At 38.1% G+C, this 22,257-nt stretch overlaps 1 protein-coding gene across 3 annotated transcripts in view; it reads right to left on the reverse strand.

Moving 5' to 3' along the window:
• Positions 1–2,286: 2,286 nt before the first annotated feature.
• Positions 2,287–22,257, reverse strand: part of dlgap3 (discs, large (Drosophila) homolog-associated protein 3) — an 828,395-nt gene continuing 808,424 nt past the window's right edge. For all 3 annotated transcript variants that reach the window (XM_039739473.1, XM_039739474.1, XM_039739475.1), the window contains 5 exons: positions 15,639–15,733; positions 12,018–12,454; positions 9,350–9,441; positions 5,901–6,044; positions 2,287–2,997 (listed from right to left, as the gene is read on the reverse strand). In XM_039739473.1, the coding sequence (XP_039595407.1) occupies positions 2,761–2,997; positions 5,901–6,044; positions 9,350–9,441; positions 12,018–12,454; positions 15,639–15,733 (1,005 nt within the window). In that variant the 3' untranslated portion in view covers positions 2,287–2,760. The remainder of the gene's footprint in view (positions 2,998–5,900; positions 6,045–9,349; positions 9,442–12,017; positions 12,455–15,638; positions 15,734–22,257) is intronic.

Raw genomic sequence — 22,257 nt, forward strand, 5'->3', positions numbered from 1 at the left:
TCTGTTGCCTATTATAAAAATATTGAGAAAGTTAACTTGATATTTTTCTCACGGTTTCCTATACATAATCATTCGTTCCCATGTATAGTCCTAAAGCTTCATTTATGCAGCCCTTTCCAGACATGGCGCAATGATGGCCAACAGTTTTCACACTTCTGTCCCAGCACTGTTTGTGGGAATGACCTCTAGCTGCCTGTCTGTTTAACAGATGTATGGGTGTAAGTAATGCCTACAACATAACTAGCAGCCTTTGGCAGAAAATATAACACCTCACAGTATACATTCTCTAACACTATAGGCACGCAAACCTATGGCGAGCACAAGATGTTGAGTTAAAAACATATAAATTACAACAGGGACGCTCGGCACCAACATTTCAGCCCAGTCCTTTTCACTTCTTGACACTCTACCTTTTGACCTTTTTACTGCCTGCCAGCGTGTCTTGCTTCGTTTACAAAACTTCATACTTTCTGGTCTGTCACATAAGTTATAATTCCAAAGAAGAAATTAAATAAATAGAATACATAAATAAATGTATAAATAAAGAATGGTAATCTAATGGCACATGGTAATCATATCAAGAGCATGCTTGGCTAGTATAGGAATTTAACAATGGAAAGAGTGAACTGCAAGCTACAAAAAGCACTGCTTGTGTGACAGAGTAATACTAGACATACAGAGTATTATCAGTCATACACATCTTATTGAAAAATCCCATAAGTGGGACTTTTTGCTACAATAATATCTTTTTCAATAATTTATTCTTGTACACTATACAATTACAGTAATAATAATAGTAATAATAATATAAGAAGAGTAAGACTAATAACAGTAATAGTAATTAAAGACAGGTCCTTGTTAGGCACATAATTATTGGTAGAAAATATTAGAATCTAACAGCTTCAGAATAATAGGATGACCCTGGTGCTTTAGAATATTTCACTCTTTAGTGTCCCTAACCCACCTGCAGTCACCTACCCAAAATAACTAGCAACTGCCATGTTGGGGATGGGGACGATGATATTACAGGACTGCTAGAGTTGAAAACTAGCAGTTTGTGGAAGGATTGTACTTCTCGCTTTTGTATCAGTCAGCAGGATCAGCTTCCAGTTAAAGTGGAAGGAGATGCCATTCACCTACATACACTAAGTATCGAGCAGCTTTTACGCATGATGAGATGATTTTATTGTTTTTGGGTTTTCACTGAAAGATTTCTTTTATATTGTGCTATATTAACTCTTTACCTTTTTACAGTCACTTTTAATAAAATAGAATCTAATAATCTGATGAAAATAGAAATTGGTCTAGTTCAACAATAAAAGCATTTGATCATTTTTAAATGCTGCAGGGTTTACTTTGAACTTAATTTTGACCTAAACACAAAAATGTATATATTTGTGCAAGTTAATTTATATATATATATATATATATATATATATATATATATATATATATATATATATATATATATATATATATATATAGTATATATGAGCATCTAATTTCAAACATCATTTTACAGAAATTGACAATAAGTCTAAAAAGAAAGAGCACAAAGCAATTGAATATATGGCTCTTAAAACAGGTCTTATATATTTTTCGTCTATGTACTTTGATGCACAAAAAAAGTATCTAAGGTTGAGTGTGATATGTATTTTAGTTATACCACAGTGTAGTTAGACAACAGTGTATCTGCTTTGCAATGGGACAGTATAAAAGTGTTATTTGCACCACTGTTGTCTAAAACTTAGTCAAACAGTTTTTACAAAGCATTTCATAAAAACCTCATGTGAGAGCTAGTAGACTTCTTTCCAGGAATCTGTAGTTGTCAGCTTGATGGTAGCTGCCCTTTCTGATGATGTGATCTTCAAATCAGGTGAGATAATATGCCACAGGGCGAGCAAAGAAAGCCAGAAAGAAAGCAAACCATCCTTTGATGTTCTTCCTCTTTCTTGACACACATTTGTTGAAAGGGTAAGAACTGGTATGTCCATTCAGCAGCTTCAACTGTCAGGAGCATCGCTGGAGTGCCTTATTCTTCAATTCTTTTTAAAAAATTATCATTTTTTTTCTTGCTTTAAGTTTCCTGTTAATACCGTTTAAGGGATTCCAGCTTGAAGGCAGATTGTCTTTGATGGAGAAAATTAGGAATATTAAAAAAGGAAGTGCCTATAGGAGACACTTGTATATGTATGTCTGTCTTTGTGTATATATGTGATATAGCATATGAATATATATATATATAATATATATATATATATATACACACACACACATACAGTATATACACACACAGACACAAAGTGTACATATTTGCTTTCTGCATCACATATCCAGTTGTCTGTAAACAGTCATGTCTGCTGTAGAAGGATGTGATGAGGTGCTTTATTTTTTTAATATTTAAAATAATAATAATAATAATAATAAAGCCTTCTTCTTTATATTTAGAACTCAACGAAATCACTTTCTCTTTCACTAATTTGAAATGAAGGCTTAACTGGATAGCTATGCAATGAGAAAAGACTTGGCAAGGCAGAGAAAAATACTTGAGTGCCAAAGATGAACACCAGAATCCTGCCTCAGCTGGAAGAGCTCACAAACATGGCTGGGGAAGGCAAACTGGACAACTCTGCCGAAGTGAGGTTGTATAGCTCTTCTTCTTGTCATCTCTCTCTCTCCATCACTATTAGGCGATGAAGGATGCCACCTTTCTTGGATGAGATATACTGTAGATACATGGGAGCTTGTAAATGCCTGTGTTCAGAGCCGGGTTTGAGCCTCAGGAATGTAAATCTCAATGCTGTCCGCGCTCTCTGTTGCAGAGTTCTGCCGGAAGGATGCGGCACGTTTGGCAGCCAGCAACCTACGCCTTGCTTCTTGTCTCTGTCGTTCTCCGAGGTCTAGGGACCTATCGCGAGATGCAACTGCTTTTGCAAGGCGGGAAGTGGCACTATTGCTTGGTTTCTTTGGTAATGGTGGTGGAGCCTTTTTATCCTCCTAGAACGAATAATAAATAAATAGAATATAACAAATGCAAGAGAGAATGATAGTAATGAAATTAAAAGACAAACAGCAGGGAAAAGAATTTTTAGAGCAGTTTGTAAGCAGTTTATGTACTCAACAAAGCATTGCACGCCCAAAAGAAGTGGTCCAAACAGTAGCATGCAAGAAAGGTGACATATGACTGAAACAAAAGCAAAAGGATAATGTATTGGTCCACGTTAGGGCTACATATATATATATATATATATATAGAGGCAAGTGGCTGGGGTCCATGCCTAGCCGGGACACCCCTGCACACTATATTCAGGGGAAGCAGCCCTGGACACTGCAATACCTCCCCCTGGATTGGGGCAGTGCCTTGTTTTCCTACAGGGCTCCATGGGCATTGGAGTTGGGTGCAACCCTGTTGGGTCCCACAGGCACTGCCAGGGGTGCTGTGTTGGGGACTCCTGAGCCCAGGAGGGCAACATATTCATCACACCCGGATTTGCAGGTGAAACTTGGTAATCAAGCACCTGGAGCGCTTCCGGGTGGGCTATAAAAGGAGCCAGCGACCACCACTCAGCGACCAGAGTTGGGTGGAGGTGGACAAGGTTGCCTGGGAGGAGTGGTTGTACCAAGGAAGAGAGAAGGAAAGTGCTTAGTGTAATTGGTGTGTGTTTGGGACTGTGTATTACCTGTGGGGTTCATGGGGAAGACATGCCCCGCAGGTGAAGAAAAAATAAATATTTGTTTTATTTTACATGTGCCTCCCATGTCCAATATGTGTCGGGTTGGGTGCTATATAGCATCTTCTTACTATATATATATATATATATATATATATATATATATATATATATATATATATATATATATATATATATATATATACTGCTCGCTTTGCTTGCCAGCCACTTCGTGTCTCTGCTGCTCAAGTTGGGAAGAGGGGGTCTGAACACACCCCAAGGAGACGTGGTCGCTCCTCCGAAAATCCCTTTTAAACAGTTGTAAAATGAGAAACAGTTTTTTTTTTTACCTCCTCTTTGCTTGATCAGCTGCTGGCTTGCTGCTGCTGCTGCTGCTGTGCCATGTGATCTGAATCTCACATAGTGCTTCGAACATTTAAAAGCCTGTACAGCAGCTATCCTACTCTTTGTGTTTTATTTCTGGCCCCGGGCATGGTTAAATCTTTTGGCACAAAGTCTTGTCTCGTGGGATGTGAGTTCTTGATATTTTTTAATTTATAATTAAAAAATGGAATAAGAATCTGAAGATCTAACAACTTCACATTAAAGTTTGATAAATTCTGAAAAGAATGATACCAAACATATATATGTAGGTTTTAAAATAAGCCAGATTTAAAGCGTGACAAAAAATGTGACCATTGTACTTTTAGGCTTAAGATTATATATATATATACATATATAACAGGTGTTGAATGGTGTTAATAACCCATTATGCACTATGCAGCTGTCTTACCATGGAAGCAATAGTCTGTGGAAGGAATAAAGAAAAACTAGTTTGAATCTCCAGTGTTCCCAGGGACAGGAAACGGTGCTGTAATCAGTATTTATTCCTAGGAGACAGTAGCTACATGTGGTTAGGCATTGTCCTGTTGGAAAACTGCTCTGAGAGGATTTAGTAAGAGTGACAGTGTAACAATATTTTCAGGAAAGGCTGGTCTTAAGAACAAGTCATCATGGGTTAAACTGCTCACAATGACATTCCTGTACTTTTGCACTTCATTGTCACCATAAAGATAAATCATGGCTGAAATAGCCAAAAACACACAGCTTTAGTAAGTATTGGCTCAAACCACATGAATCAAAAACCACAAACAATAAACATCATGTGAAGCACACCAGGCCAAGTACATCACGACTACATGACAATCACATGTTCTTACTAAATTGGCAGACTGAGAATGTAAAATACTAGAATTCCTGTCTCATAAAAAGAATCTGATGCATACAAGACAAATCTGTACTGCTCTGCAAAAAGAAGAAAATAATGTGATACACACTCCATTGTTGCCTGATGTTATAGCTAAAGGGCAACATAAGTTATGCTTTCTAACCACAAAACCCTACAGTATATTACACAGCAACATATTATTCTGAGATTTCTCAGCTAAAGAATACAGAAGCTTTAAGGTAAGGGAGAAATGGCACCAGAGACTGGTGACATGTTGCATGTTGATTAGCATAAGCAAGTAATAAGAAGTCAGGCAAAATGACACCTTTTGTTGGCTAACTAAAAAGATTACAATATGCAAGCTTTCGATGCAACTCTGGCCCCTTCTTCAGGCAAGAAGTAATCAAGTACTTCTTAGTTAGCCAATAAAAGGTGTCATTTTACTTGACTTCTCACCACATTTATAATGGCTAACATGGCACAATGCCCTAATTCTACAAACATATGCAAGTAAGAGTTTCAGTATAGTCTGTATGTGTGGCAATACTGACCTTACAAACCTGAAATGTAGTATGGAGGTGCTAAATCTCTTAAAATATCACCATTAACATCATTTTTTTTTTATTTTACTATTTAATTTAATATTGTTTCTTTGTATCAGTATACTGCTGCTGGATTATGTGAATTTCCCCTTGGGATTAATAAAGTAAGTAAGTAAGTAAGTAAGTATGCATGTATGTATGTATGTATGTATGTATGTAAGTATCTATCTATCTATCTATCTATCTATCTATCTATCTATCTATCTACCTACCTACCATTGGCTTCCTGACTCCGAACAAACTATCACAGGTTAAATTACCCAAGCAGACTGGCATCATCAAGTTTCTCCATGACTGCCAATGGTGTGTTATTCCTGTTGCCCCCTCTCTGTCTTTTCTTGAGAACTACTGCCCCTTAAAGCTCTCATTTTAAAAATGATATTGACTCCACACGTTTACCTTTCTTTCAGAGAGTTTCCAGCCACTGTCTTTAAGTTTCTGAAGCTCCTGGAACTTGATTCTCACATCCTCAATGGACAACTGCAAGAGGTCCCAAAAACCAGCCAGATCCTGCAAAGTAGGCTGGGGACACACTGTGGGATCCTGAAAAGTGGAATAAGAACAATGAAACATGATGTTACCAACTTCACTTGTTTAGCATATGATATGCCGCTTGCTATTGTAATATACAGTGTGACAGGGGAAGACTAACAGCAAGCTGATCCTCAGCAATGGAGACAACCAAGGTAGTCTGCTGCCAGGTCGGACTACTACAAACATCCCACCGATGGGTGTGAAAATGCAGCAAGCACCTAACTGTTGCTTTGTCCCTGTTATCTGCTAGACTTGTCTCAAATGTTAGTTTGCCTTTTGCAGAACCATTTTTTCAAGAGCATAAAAAACTAGCCTATATCTGTAAAGTAATACATTTTAGAAAATTGCATGTAGTTTAGATTAAATTAGATCAGAACAGATTAGATTAGATAACCTTTATTAATCTCAAGGTGAGTTTCAGCTGCATACAGTAGCAGGAACATAAAAAACAAGGATATTGACTCAAAGGTCAAATAATACAGCCAATCAATCAATCAATCCATCAATAAATGTATATTGTGCAAAAAATTCAAAATTAACTTAAACATTTCATCAAAAATAGAATCGAATTGCCTCATAGTGGCATAGCCAAAAGGCGCTAGTTTCCCACGGATTGCAGTTTCAGGATTTGTGTTCGTGTTCTGTGCTTGATGTCCATGTGGGCTAATCGGAGTTGGTAAATGTCATTGTCTTGGGAACATTCCTAATGTCTGCAATTTTTCACTATCACTCCATCATGGCAGGGCAAAAATGTATATATTATGCTGAAAGCTGTTCACTTGGGATTTATGTTCATTCATCACCTCCAATTTGTATCTTCATCTGGATCTGCACTGTGTTTGGACCACGTTGTATTGTGGTGCTTATCGTTGATCTTTTTCAACCTAGTGTTTTGTTCTGTGTTAGGTAATTCATTTTTGCTGTCGGACTATTGGAGAGAGTGTCTGCGTATGCATTAGTTGTTCAATAAATGTTTTCTTCTTCCTTCTTTATTTGCTTAAAATATTCCATATTCTTTATTATTTACTCATATGGATCCGCTTTTTTTGTGTCTCTGTACGGGAGTGTGTACGAGCCGGGTCAAGTTCCTGGTATGCCTAAATAAAATAAACAAATCCCTATTTTTGGACAGTATGAATCTGAGCGTTCTTGCAACTGCTACAAATTTAACCTCACAAAGGATCTATGACAGCACCTTAAAGGTTAGAGTTAGAATGTGTTCTTGTGAATTTAAAACTGCCGTCAGACAGCAGTCTTACACACATTTGTCTCTAATGCTCTAAAAGTAAATTGACAAGAATGTCCACTCTGGCAATTTTAAAACACGTTAACAAGAAATGATGCTTCAAAATGCTTGGTAAAAGGATGAAGATCACTAAATATCTGTAGCAACTGTAACATGAATAATTTTATTTCACTGCTTGTCTGCATCCTTTGATTGTTTGTTTTGTGTAACTGTGCTAAAGTATTTTTGTTTGTTTCCGTCTGTATCTGAAGGATTGAGCTTGACAACACTTTCAGAGGGAATAGTGACAGAGAAACTAGTTGAGTATTACAAGTTTGCAGGAAAAGGAGGAGTCAATTCAGGAAGGAAAATGTAAAATTCAATTAGGACGAAAAAAAAGGGCTGCTAATTGGAAAGAACAGTGAGATGTGCAGGATTGGATCTCTCAGAGTTTTTGTGGGTTTGTTGCTTTTGGAAGAGTGTTCAAGAAGCCTGGGAAATCACTATTAGCTGGGAAAACTCTTTTCAAACTTTATTATCTGGACAATTGAGTTGTACCTGTTTTGTCTAAAAAGGTGGCATACCTAATGGCCAGGTTTAAAGGGAGCAGGAGATAACAGGAGTCAGGAATTGTAGCCCAAGTCAAAAATATTTATTATTTATTACATATTTATTATTATTTTATTTATGATCCCCTGCGGCGTTACCTGTATAGTAGTGAAACAGGACAAACTTTAAAAATCAATAAACAAGAAGCTATCATTAGCTAAGCGGAGGTTAGTTACATTTCAAAACGCAGAGGTAGACCGACATCACGCTTCCCACTCCCCTCGGCCCACAGCCTCTCTCTTGGATTAGCGCAAATATATCTCTCCTGCAAGTGAACTGTGATTCTTAGCACGAAGACAAAAGGTGCAAAATCAACCAGAATGTTCAAGCAAATTCCAGAAAAAACCTGATCTAATTCTGCTAAGTAGTTCTCTCATTCGCTAGCTAAGTGGGTGTAGCATATGCCCCGAGGCTGGCGCATGAGTGAGGAGGGTTCCACCCAATTCCCCTTGGCCTGCTGTGTCTCTCTTGGATTTGCGTAAATAAATCGTACCGCAAGCGACTTGATATTTAGCGTGATGAGAGAGGTTACAAAATCAACCAGAATGTTCAAGCAAATTATAGAAAAATACCCAATTTAAATCCGTTAAGTAGTTCTCTCATGAAAAGCGGACAGACATAAAGAGAGACAAATAGACAGACGATGGATTTTACATATATATATATATATATATATATATATATATATATATATATATATATATATATATATATATATATATATATATATATATATAAAAGCCAAGCCAAATGACACCTTTTATTGGCTAACTAAAAAGATTACAATATGCAAGCTTTCAAGGCAACTCAGGCCCCTTCTTCAGGCAAGATGTAATACAGAAACTGGAGTTCCCTGTGTTTATATACACACTGGGATAAGAAACAACATTGGCAAATCTTTAAATGAGAAAACTTAAATGTAAAAAATTGTTGTATGCTATTGCTTTTTTAATATTTAATGTCAAATTCTATCTCAGCCATAGATAGCATCATCAACTCAGTCAACTCACTTTTTCTGATATGATGTCTTATTCATTTGATCAAGTTCAATTTCTCCAAATACAGCACATTACATTTCTGTTGTAACTACCAAGTATGTACAATGTAAATATATACAGTGTGTAATGAAAACCTAAATCTGCTGTTATATAGGTCTCATTTAGCTAGGTACTTTATAATTGGGTACAAATGGTGAGCAGTTCCCAACTACAATAGTGTGGAAGTATGGAAATGTCAGGCAGCCATAACAGAGCATAGACCTTTGGTTGGTTTGCATTCTCTTTTTGAGAACAGCCATCCATAGAAGGTTGATGTCATAATTGGGAACAGACTGAGCTGGTAGACTATGGCATCCTCATGCTATATAGGGATTGTGAAGTCCCCTGAGATAGCTATTCTGTGTCTGTTATAACTTGATAAACCCATTTATACTTAGAAAACTTGAGAATGGCTAAGGTTCATGTTTAGTCACATTTCTTACCATGCTCTGCTGACACAGTCTGAAAAATTGCTGGACCTTCTGGGATATGAGGAGCTGAGCACTGCCCACTGCACTTCGGATTTTCTCCAGGACTGAAATGCACACAAAATTAAAAGAAGGATAGTATAAAAGGTATTAGGCACAGGAAATTTAAAACTACTGTATTACAAAGTGACCAATATATTTGTAATGTTCCCAGTCTCTTCAAATAGTGAGATTTGTTGATGGCATCTACACAGAGAGGGACAAACGTATTATTAAAATATCCATCCATTCCCAGTTATCCCATTACTTGTACCCAGCTAACTCAGCAGAATCAGGAATAGGGCTGAGAGTAGCCATAATAAGATGTCAGTTAATGCCAGGGCACAAAACTTGGATATGCCCGTTAATATTTTCATGGCATACAGTGGTAAGGAAAACCATGTGAACCATTCAGAAATAAGTCAATTTATCTATTCATTTGTCTTTAAATATGGCCTGATCTTCACCTGAATGAACCTGATTGAACATAATCTGTTTTAACTAATAACACACAAATTATTGTATTGCTGTTGTACACACTGATATATTCATTCAAACATTCACAGGATTAGGTTGGAAAAAGTATGTGAACCCCTGGGCTGATACCTTTAACAAAAGCTAACTGGAGTGATGAGTTAGCAAATCTGGAGTCCAATCAATGACATGAGATTGGAAGTGTGATTTAGAGATACTTTGAGCTCTAAAAAAAAAAAAATTAAACATTTTAAGTTTGCTATTCACAAGAAGTATCTATTGATGTGAAGCACAAAAATGAGATCTCACAAGATCAGAATTGTTGATTTGCATAAAGCTGGAAAGGGTTACACAGTAATTTCAAAGGGTTTAGATATCTATCAGTTCACAGTTAGTTATAAATGGAGATGATTTAGTACTGTGGATGCTCCTACTAGAAGTGGTCACACAGCCAAGATGACTCAGAAGGTACAATACAGAATTGTCAATGATGTAACAAAGGACCCTAAGTAACAGTTAAAGACTTGAAGGAACTGTTGGGGCAGGTTAACATCTCTGTTAATGAGTCAGCTATATAGAAAACATTCAACAGGAATGGTGTCCATGGCAGGACACCACAAAGGAAGCCACTTGTCTCCGAAAAAAAAAAAACATGGCTGCACACCTAATGTTTGCCAAAGACTATCCTGACACACCACATTGCCATTGGGAAAATGTTTTGTGGATCGATAAATCTCAAGTTGAATACACAGCAGTACATATTGCATAAAAAGGGCACTGCATTCAAACATGAAAATATGGTTTCAATGCAATAGTTTCAGAATGATTACAGGTCAGGTCAGGTCGGGAGCTTGCACTGGTACAGTGTGTTGCTGCACCCACCACATGACGAAACATCTCGGATCCTGTTTGGCAACCTCCCAGGCAGACAGGCAGTCCAGTCCAACCGTCCAGAAATGACACTCTATCTGCTGCAGCCAAGTGTTACATGGGCATCCCCTTGGCCTGGTCCAGCCACTCGGGTCCTCAACAATGAAGATCCTGTGAGCCAGATCACCCTCGGAGAATCACACCACATGGCCATAGTGTTGGAATTGATGCTTCCTCACAATGCAGGTGATGTGCATCATTTGGGACTCCATGAGCAACAGCTCATTCGACACAAAGTCAAGCCAGCGGTACCCAAGGAGTCTCCGAAGAGACACAGTACCAAAGGAGTCCAGTCTTCATCTCAGTTCACTGGACAGCATCCAGGTCTCGCAACCATATAGCAAAGATGGAATCACCAGGGCTCTAAAGACTTGGATCTTTGTCCTTTTGCATATATATCGGGAGTACCACACACCCCTTTCCAGCAATCTCATGATCCCCCCATGCTCTCAAAATTCATCTACTGACGTAATAGGAAGAGTCACTAGAGACATGAATGTCACTGCTGAGAGTAAGTAAACCTCTCGACAAGGTCGACACTCTCTCTGCAGACAGACACACTGCTGATGGCTGTGCCTAAGAGGTCATTAAAGGCCTGGATCTTGGTTTTTATCCAGGACACTGGCAAGCCCAGACATTCAGACTCCTTGCTCAGTCTCTCAGGAGCTCCGATCAGAGCCTCCATTGACTCTGTAAAGATCACAGCATTGTTGGCAAAGTCATGATTACATCACAGAATGATTACAACCAAATAAAATCCATCTTTTGGAGTGGCCAAGTTACAGCCCAGACATGAACCCAACAGAGCTGCTGTGGAATAACTTCAAGACAGTCATTCACACCAGACATCGTAATAATATGATTGAGTTGAAGATGCTCTGTAATGGAAAATGATCCCAGATTGCTTCTAACAGTCATGCAGGTCTAATCCATGGCTCTTGAAATCTTTTGTTTGAGATTAGTGAGGTCTGATCAGTTATTAAATCAAAGGGTTCACTTACTTCCCCAGCATACTGTCAAAGTTTGGTGCAATAAAGACATGAAAAGTTATAACCGTTAAGTGCTATTCGTGTAAGCACATTGCATTTGTCTGTACTCGTGACTTAGATGAAGATCTGATCACATTTTATGACCAACTTATGCAGAAAACCAGGTAATTTCAAAGGGTTCACATATACTGTCTTCATGCTTTAGCTAACGGCACTATCATCAGCCCACCCTTTCTTTCTCGTCTACTCACTTTCTTCCACAAGGTCATTTTCCTCCGCTTCTCTTTCCATTTGCTGGCACCAGCTCTCCATCCTTTCTACTTCGGCCTGCAGCATCCTGAGAAAGAACTCTGCATCTCGAAGACAGGGCGAGGCTCGACCTGAGTTTGGGAGACTGCGAGGTCCCTCCGACCAGCTCCGCTCCTGATTCAGAGGCGTCTGTGTACTCACAACACTTTCAAAAGGGGCATGATAGTCTTCTCGATATGCCCACTGACCCTGAGTGTGCACAGTCCGAGAGACCATATATTGTTCGGCACACTCTGGTTCAGAGGAATGTCGCTGAAAAGAGTGGCCAAACTGCAGCGCCTTGTCTTCAGTAGCCACAGAAATTCCAGTAAAGCCCTCCAACTCCAGATCAGCCTGGACACTTGCTGTTACACTGTTAGAACGTTTGAATCTTGCTCGTCTGCAGAAGAAGAAGGAAAAGAAAAACTACAGCTATAAAGCAAAGAAGTATATTTGTGTTTTCTCAATTTCATCCTTCCATTTGTGTTTGTGACTACTTTTTTTCATTATAGGAACCTTGGGAACTGTAGCCTATTTTTACATGAACTAGCCGTGGAAGGAACATTCATATTCACAGAGTACACTTACTAACCTGTTTGAACCCCAGGCAGAAATGGGTAGAATGTGCAAATTGGGCCTGGAATTTGTCCTTGGAGTTACAAATCAGCAGAGAACCACCATGCTGTATTCACTTAGTTCTTCTTCTACTTCTAAGACAAATCTCTCCTTAAAATGCTGGGTGCATTGCAAAACTGAACTGTAGATGTGGATACAGTCCACTGTGCTATCATGCATGCCAAAAATTAGCCCTGAATGGAGTGCCAGTCTGTCACAAGACACATCTACACACACACACATCTGCTGTCTGGACATACAGTCCATATTGGGGCCCAGTCAAACACAAGACGACACTCACTCCATCAGCATAATTTGGAACATCTATTTATATTCAATGCACAGGACTACCCAGTGTTGCCCAGGAATATTATGTAAAATGAGGGAGTAAGCACTGATAGTGTGTTGCCTTACCCACCATATGACAAACCACCTGGATTAGGACCTCAGTGCAGCTGGTGATACCTCAGCAAGACACTGGAACAGTGTGAGGTTTTTTTTTATGATGGCTGGAGTGCCAATCTGGCCACCACCCCCCAAGTTTTCCCTGTAAGTTGGAGTTAAGGTAAAAAAGCAAATATTAACATGTTTTTAAATGGTGACCCTTTTGTCACTGATGACTGAAATACAAGTGGCCCATCTGTTATCTCCACTACCTCTCTGAGAACTACCATTTCTCTGCTCTCATTTAATGGGGATTTGTTCTTTTTTGTTTGATTGGATTATATAATTGTGGCAACTCCTTGCTCAGTTGAATGATACTTCTTTGTATCACCTGTTTTAGCGTGGTTCCACACATAGATGTTTAATCACAAATTAAAAAAACTGGACAGCATGATGAATAATTTAATCTATGGACCATGGAAAGCATGTACAGTAGGGGGCTGAGGAGGAATGAGGCTTACTGACATCACTGCAGGTCTCCATATTATTACAGGAGACAGCACCAGTGGACGGGATTCAATAATGTTACAAAGATGATTCAAAGTTTGTTCATTCAATGTTGATTTAAGATTGCTACAAACTACATAGCTCTATTGGCAGCAAAGCTTAAAATTATAGGTGGTTTATCTCTGGCGTAATTAGTAACAATATGCAGGTGCACAAATGCATTGGATTTTTAAAAAATGTAAGCATACATTTTTTATCAAAGCAAAGCATCCGTTAATTTCAGAGCTATTCCACACATGTACAATGCAACATGGGCCACAGTGCCACTGTCTTTGTCCAGCAGTATGAATCTGCAGCCACAGGTTAATTACAAAATATCATCACAAAATAACAGCTAGTGGTGAGTGAAACAGATAAGTTTCCTTTCACATACAGTCTTGTAAAATTGACGCTAAAGTTCATTTCACAATGTGATTTTGAAAATGTGAAAGTCTGCAAAAAGGTTTCTTTTTTTTGGCATTTTAGCATTGGGGTGGGTGCAAAGAGAGTAACATGGCTCCTCTCACACACGTGTGCATGGGGGGCAGCTGAAGGGCTTAGAAAATACTGATTATACATCTGCCCAGGGGGGAGCGGGGTACGCTGACGCTCTTTCTGAGTTCTCTACTGGTCTTACCTGGGAAATCCCACCAGGAGCCGCCATTTCCAGGAAGGACACATCACTTCCGGATCCGGCCCCAAGGATGATGTCACTTCCAGTTCCGGCCCAGAGGACGACATCACTTCCGCCCTCTGTACTATAAAGCCCACTGCCTTTGCTCTGGCAGGCAGTTCTGTTTTGGACTCTGTTGTGTAAACTGTTATACAATACCTCAAATACTTTTGCAGCCAGGATACCGCATTAAACGGGTGGCTGCCCCAAACCTTTCCACGCCTCAAGTCTCTACTTATTACACTCCTTAAGGGTTTGGCAACACCATACACTCATTTTGGACCCATGTATTTCACATAAAATGGTCTTGATAGAAAATAGACAGGGAAAAACTGTCTTGGAAATTGTGCATCACCAAACATGGCCTACGATGAGACAAACTGATGTACTCTTAGATGAAAGTTGTAATACAGCGAGACAATGAAACTGTTAACCAGATTAGTTGAGAAGGAAATGCTGTGCTTGTGGCCTTAGATGAGATCTTATCTTGGGTGGTACAAAATGTTGTGCTGATAAACGTCTTTTCCTAACAACCCCAGCTAACTTGTACTGCCTGATTGGAATTGCAGACCCTGTATTGGCACTGATTTTTGATGTCCTTCCTCCATTACAAACTCTGATATGAGCCTATATTGACAGCGATGTACAGCACATGCTAAATTTCGTGAAAAACACTTCAGCCATTTTTGCATGACTGGTAAACAAACAGATTCCAAATTTATTTACATAGATTAGATGCCAAGTTCCCCCAGATTGAAAAAGTATTATTATTAAAAATACAGTATTAAGGAAGGAGCAGTAAGATGTGGCAGAAATGAGAGGATTGAGGTGGATGTATGGAGTTACAAAAAAGGACAGAATAAGAAATCAGAGGTACAACAAAAGTGAGACAGATCTAAGAAAGTACAGGAAAGAAGGTTCAAGTGGTATGGTCATGTGATGGAATGGAAGAACAGGGGAAGAGAAAGCAAGGGATGCCAAAGCAGAGGTGGATGGACAGAACAAAAGAAAACTTAAAGAAAATGGGTTTGTTTGAGGAGGAGGTACAGGAGAGAGCTGTTTAGAGAAGGTTGATCAAGAATATCAACCTCACACAGAATTGGGAAAACATGAAGAGGAAGAAGAAGGAGGAGGAGATTAAGGAAGGTGGCTGCATGTTGAAAGTAATTATTCTGTGTTCCCTCAAGCTCTGATCTGTTGATATTACTATGTCAAATGTCCACATAATTAGAATATACTACTTTTTCATAAAGACAGTCTGCCCTGCTACTGAAGCTCCTGCCATACCACCTTTCAGAGGTTTTACATTTTGAAAAATAACCAAAATAACTGCCTTTGAGGAGTGCTGACAGATAAGTAGACACACCTTTTGTCTTCTTCCACTTGAACTCCGATGGAATGGACCTCCCTTAGGGCTTTACTCTCTGTGTCAGAATCAGACAGAGTCTCAGAACTATCAACCTACACACAAAAGGAAAGAAAAGGAAGAGTGGGTGTTAGGATGGGCTGCTTCGAGGGCGTGAGCTCTATGGCCAGGAAGGTAATACCAGAAAGCATTAAGTCAGTATTTAAAATGTATTAGCTATGAAGAGAAGGTAAATGTTATAAAATCAAATTCATTTGTCATTCAACCCTACTCAGTTTAGTTTAGGTTGTAGGAATGCAGAGCCTACCCTGGCAGAAGTGAGTTCATGTTAGGTATAGGGATGTCATGATACCAGAAATTTTGTATTTGATATCGATACCATAGCAAAAATAAAAATCCCATTTAATGGCTTTTTATTAAAATACCTCCATCTATTGAAGTGAACAATATTGTCCCTTTTTTCTGTAATACAATACAAAATATATAAATACTAACAGTAACAACAGCTTTAAAAGTAGTTACATAATTATCAATTACGTAAACAAGTATTGGCATTCATAAATATTGCAATGCAAGGCTAGAATTTTAATTTATGGAAGAGAAGGGGATCCCCATAATGTAACAACAAATGAAGTTTAAAATCTTGGGGGATTTCAGCATAGATTTTTATAATGAATGAATGTCATGAACTAACTGATTTATCTTAGTATGTGCACATTCTAAATTTATTCTGACATTTTCTGTGCAGTAACAAGAAACTACTGCTTAGAATTCATACTAAATATAAAAATTCAAACATTATTATATATGTATAGATGAATTATTGAATTACAAGATAATGCAAGATATTTCCTTTTAAACCAACCCTTTAAAGCTGCTTTTGAATAACAAGCTTGCAAAGTCTGGTTTGTCAGTGAACCAATTGGTTAGGTGTGTAGTATTTGCTGTTGTATAATTTATATTTATGTCATTAACTGGTTAAATAATATTAAAAAAGAATAATATTTTGCAGTTTTTAATATCTGGAAAAAATTTGGAATTAAATTGCTTAGAGATCTTTATATAGACAACGTCTTTGCTTCCTATGAACAATTACATTCCAGATTTAACATTCCAGCTACACATTTCTTTCACTATCTTCAAATCAGAAACTTTGTTATACAGAACCTTCCAGATTTTCCTCATCTTGCACCCTCATCCACGCTGGAAAAAATATTGCTCAATCTCAAGGACTTAGACTCCATCTCTACAATATATAAAATCCTTTTACAATCCCTCCCTTTCAAAGATCCAAGAGGGCACTGGGAAAAAGATCTCTTAATCAATATATCAGAAAAGGAGTGGAAGGTAGCAATGCAGAGAATTCACTCGAGCTCCATATGCGCAAAGCATACAATTATACAACTCAAAATTATATATCGAGCACATCTGTTTCATTTCAAATTGTCCAAAATGTTTTCAGGGTAAGATCCAACCTGCGAACGTTGCAACCAAACCCCAGCCTCACTAGGTCACATGTTCTGGGCCTGCACCAAATTAACATTATTCTGGACAAAAATTTTTAATTACCTCTCAGACAGCCTTGGACTCACAATCCCTCCTAACCCATTAACAGCTGTGTTTGGGGTTCTTCCAGAGGGGCTTAAAGTGGAGAAAGACAAACAAATTGTGATTGCATTCACTACACTGTTGGCACGCAGACTTATTCTGATAAACTGGAAGAACCCAAACTCTCCTCTTTTAAGTCAGTGGGAAACCGATGTGTTGTATTATTTGAAATTGGAAAAAATCAAATACTCAGAGGATCCGTAGAGACTTTTTTCAAAGCATGGCAGGATCTAATCAATAATATTTTAAAATAAGTTCATAAAGCACAGAGAAATTATTAATTTAGGTATGTTTACAAGCCTTAAATTTAATGCTGTTTGGCTTGCTCTCTCTCTCAGGGGTGGGGATCGATCTGTTCAATTTTTCTTTTTGTAAAAACTTGATTGCTTTGTATGGATTGTAATAAAATTAATTAAAAAAAAAGAAGAATATTTAATGGATTAGTCAAATTAAATCCCACTGCAAATATCAGAAACTTTAAATTTCCAAATCTGTCTCTCCTTATTGGCCCAACTTTAAAGCTTCCTGTGTGAAATCAAACTTGTCAATTTTACATGAATGCTTTATATCAGAACTTCTGTGTAACTGCCTTTGTTTTGTTGTTTTCAAGCTTTCTTATGTGAATTATCAGACTTTTTGTTATGCCTGCCTAAAAATCCAGAATTTGAAAATTACTTGGGCTGTCATTATCTGTACTCAATAAATCTATAACTGTAAGACAGCATTATACTTTTCAATGTACCTTTCAAATATAATTCATATGCTTTCACTTACAGTTTATAGTAATAAATGGTAGTTTGCCTTCAAAAGCCAAATGAATGACATAAATTCAGTGTTTAAAGATTTGAGTTTAGCAAAGAAGTATGCTGTTTCGATTGTCCTACTAACTGCGTGTTTTGGCCATTCCATGTCTCTGTTAACACTGTTCATGTCACACACTAATAGGGAGATTTTCATTGTCTTTCAAGCCATTAAAACACTAAATAAATTTTATTTTGGTATTAAAGAATGGAACAACTCATGTCATTGCCGGCATAGATAAACCAATTTGCTGCTTTGTTCAAGTCTTGCATCAGTGTTTACTTGCTACTGTTGTTTGTGCTGGCAGTCCTCCCACACACCAAGTCCTATGTGCATTACTGCAGATGCATTTAAGTCACACCCCAGTATGAAGCTCAACTGTGTACACCTGTTAGAAAATGGACAGATGTTTGGACTGATGGACATATACAGAAGTGCTCATTACAATGAATGAATACGAAGCCACCATTCTTTTACCAAGTCTTTGTAGGATACTATTTAAAAGCGATTAATGTTTTCTTTTCATCTCTTCGAAAAAATGTGTGTCGATACAAGTTAAATAATTACACTTCATTTGATCAGTAACATCATTTTGCTTTTAAAGCACACACAAATTTGTTCTGAATTAATTCCTTAATTGGATAAATGACAATAATGCAAAGCCTTTGTGTGTGTGTGTGTGTGTGTTTTTAAATAACAAGATTCCTGCACTTGCATTCTAAAATGTTTTTCAAGAATTTCCAGACTTGACCTCTGCTATTTTTTTTTTCTTTTTGACACATGTTGATGCAGTGCTCAATCATCACCACTGTAAGCCATTTTTATATATAGTTTTTACTCATGTTTTTATCATCTATTATTGTGCCTTTAGGATTGTGGAAGAGAGGTGAAAGAGAGAGTGCAGGCAGGGTGGAGTGGGTGGAGAAGAGTGTCAGGAGTAATTTGTGACAGATGGTTATCAGCAAGAGTGAAAGGGAAGGACAGCAGTGAGACCAGCTATGTTATATGGGTTGGAGATGGTGGCACTGACCAGAAAGCAGGAGACAGAGTTGGAGGCAGCAGAGTTAAAGATGCTAAGATTTGCAATGGGTGTGATGAGGATGGATAGGATTAGAAATGAGGACATGAGAGGATCAGCTCAAGTTGGACGGCTGGGAGACAAAGTCAGAGAGGCGAGATTGCATTGGTTTGTACATGTGCAGAGGAGAGATGCTGGGTATATTGGGAGAAGGATGTTAACAATAGAGCTGCCAGGCAAGAAGAAAAGAGGAAGGCCCAAGCGAAGGTTTATGGATGTGGTGAGAGGAGACATGCAGGTGGTAGGTGTAACAGAACAAGATGAAGAGGACAGGAAGATATGGAAAAAGATGATCCACTGTGGCGACCCCTAACAGGAGCAGCTTAAAGAAGAAGAAGAATTGTGCCTTTTGGAGTAATTTGTCTACTTGTAGTCAGGCCTGACTCTCTCTGTACTACTGATACTGTGGAAAAAGCCCCATTACAAGTTCCAAATTAGCATCGATATATTGGTTCTTGTGATATTCCTAGTTAGGTATTATCACACACATGCGCATAGGGAATAACTTAAAGGCTCTGGTGATGGTAATTTCCCACTGTTCCATGGGTCAGGAGCTGTGTACTAATGCCTTTTCTCTTCCTCTTCTGCAGAGCTAAAGATTGATGGCTTTAATATCAATAACATTACTTCCAGTGTCAGTCCTTCTCTTACTTAAAACAGAAGACATCACCATCATCTCAGTAAGTCAAAAATCAGACTCATGTCTAAAATGACATATGAGGTGCTAATCTGTTGTGGTTTTCACTCACACATCCACACCTACTTATTGCAGTAAGCTTGAAATTTTCAATCAAACTCATTTGCACATATTTGTGATGTGAGAGAAACAGGAGCACTGGGGTGAAACCTGCATAAACAGGGAGTATACATAAACTCCACAAGGACATAAAAACTCTGTCATCAGACCACCTTTACTTAATTTAGTATTATGCTAATTACTACCATCAAAAAGGTGCTTTACAAGAACAGAAATATAATAAAAAAACAAACATAAACACGGGAACATATTATGAAACAGCCACCAAGGTAGGTGAATTGAGTCAGTCATGGTCATACAGTGAGTAAGATGTGGGATCTGAACTGCTAGCTTCATGATTTAAAAGCTTGCAAAGTGTGTTGAATCTCCTGAAATTGGATCACTGAAGACAATACTGCACTGTGCATCAGAGTACCTTAATAAGCAACCCTTTTTAGAAGCTGCACCTTTAAATATTAAGTTATTCAGATTTTTAAATTCAGTGTAATAAGATACGGTTTTATTTACCAAGAGACATACTAAATGCAAAGCGAAAATAACCACTTTTTATTACTATATAAGGTGAAGAATGACAAGTTATATTAGCATTAAAATACAATCCACTTCTCCTCACCCAAGACCTTTTCACATTTGTTTAGGCTACACCATGTTGACTCAGTATACTGTATCTATTTGACATTTTATCCTTTGATTCACACAAAACTCTACAAAGATGAAAACAAATTTCTTCATTATTAATAAAATAGCCCAAAATACTTTATTCTAAGGAGTAAAGGGGTCATGGTTTGCTCCTCCTGCTTGTGATGTTTGAACTGGAGGCTAGAGAAAGCCAGATGAACTAGACATGGAATTCCCGATGCTTCAGCGCATGTTCTTCTTTCTTCTAGAATGAGATCAGCTAGCCATGTCTAAGATGGTCACTAGAAGCTAAGGACTGAATAACCACCCAGTAAGAACAACAGCACAGAATGTGGGTCAGTCCTGTTCTGGACATGTGACTCTCAGGTGAGAGATTAAAAGGGAGAACAGCGACAGCATAGGAACACCTTTTAACTTTCCAAAGAATATGGGCATAAACTAAGGCTTGTGGAATGTTGTATGTTAATTGAACTTAGAGAGTTTTGTTTTGTTTGGAAAGGTTGAAGTGTGAGTTCTTAACACCACCAGATGCTACACGGGAGTATAACTGTAGGTATCTACTATCCATTTTTTACCTCCCAAACCCTCCTCCATACCTGCCTTAAAGTTTAATAAGGAAAACTTAAAAAAATTTTAGAGGCAAGCCTTTCAGTATAATTCTCAAAGTAGTACACTTTTCTGGATACAGCCTTTCTGCTTGCTCTTTTTAAAATAAATCAAGGTCTCTCAAATTGAAAGGGGGGCACTGGAGAGTGGTAGTTTTCCACTCATGCCACATATTGTGAAAATAACCTAATATCAGGCTTTGATTGAACCTCTCCAATATATAGACATTTCAGTGTGGCTTAGCTCATACTGTATGCTTTGGGCCCCTGTCATGATGGAAAACAAATCTACTTCCATTTCCTGGGTTTTTAGCAGACGGCTTAGAGACTTTACTCCAAACTTTCACTGGACTTTGTCGCATCCATTTTTGGTTCCATCTTCACACACGTCTTCATAAATCAGCCTAATTTAATATCAGTTTAGAGTCAAAGCCTCTCTAAGTAATATCAAATATATGTAAGAATCAACCTTGGACAGGACACCACATCTGGACCCATTAATGCACATATGCTCTCCAGACAAGTGTAAAGTTGCTATTCAACCTAACTCTGATATCTTTGGGATTTAGAAAGAAAAACTTTTGTGACATGGGAAAAATGTACAAACTCCACACAGACAGTTTGGTTTAAACCACTTTCCTGCAGCTGAGAGGCACCAGCACAAACATGGTTGCCATGCTGTCCATTTTGATCTCTGTCAGATTCAACAGATTTTGGAATTTATTTTTATAGTGTTTTTAAGTCATATTTGTTTGTTACAATCACAATTGTTTTTAATGTTAATTGTTTTAGTAGTTTTGTATACAGTATGTGTCCAGGCTTGTTCCATTATATTTCCATGTGCTTTGTGTGTGGATCCTCAGGAGGTGCAGCCATTTGTCCAGCTCCTTCAAGGGACTGTTCTTATCCCTATAAAGGTCTGAGAGAGCACATAGTCCCTTGTGGTACATTATATGTGCTTGGCATTGGTGAGTTCTCTGATTTTTGCTGTGCTTTTTTGATTATCTGGATTTTGACCTCTTTTGCTCAGTTTTTGACCTTTCTTTGGATTTGTGTATTGGGACTTGCTTGCTTTAGGATTACTTATTTTTGAAGCGCATTTCGCATCCTTGGTGCTGCCTTTGTTACAGA

Source organism: Polypterus senegalus, chromosome 17 (assembly GCF_016835505.1).
Source record: "Polypterus senegalus isolate Bchr_013 chromosome 17, ASM1683550v1, whole genome shotgun sequence".
Lineage (NCBI taxonomy): Eukaryota > Metazoa > Chordata > Cladistia > Polypteriformes > Polypteridae > Polypterus > Polypterus senegalus.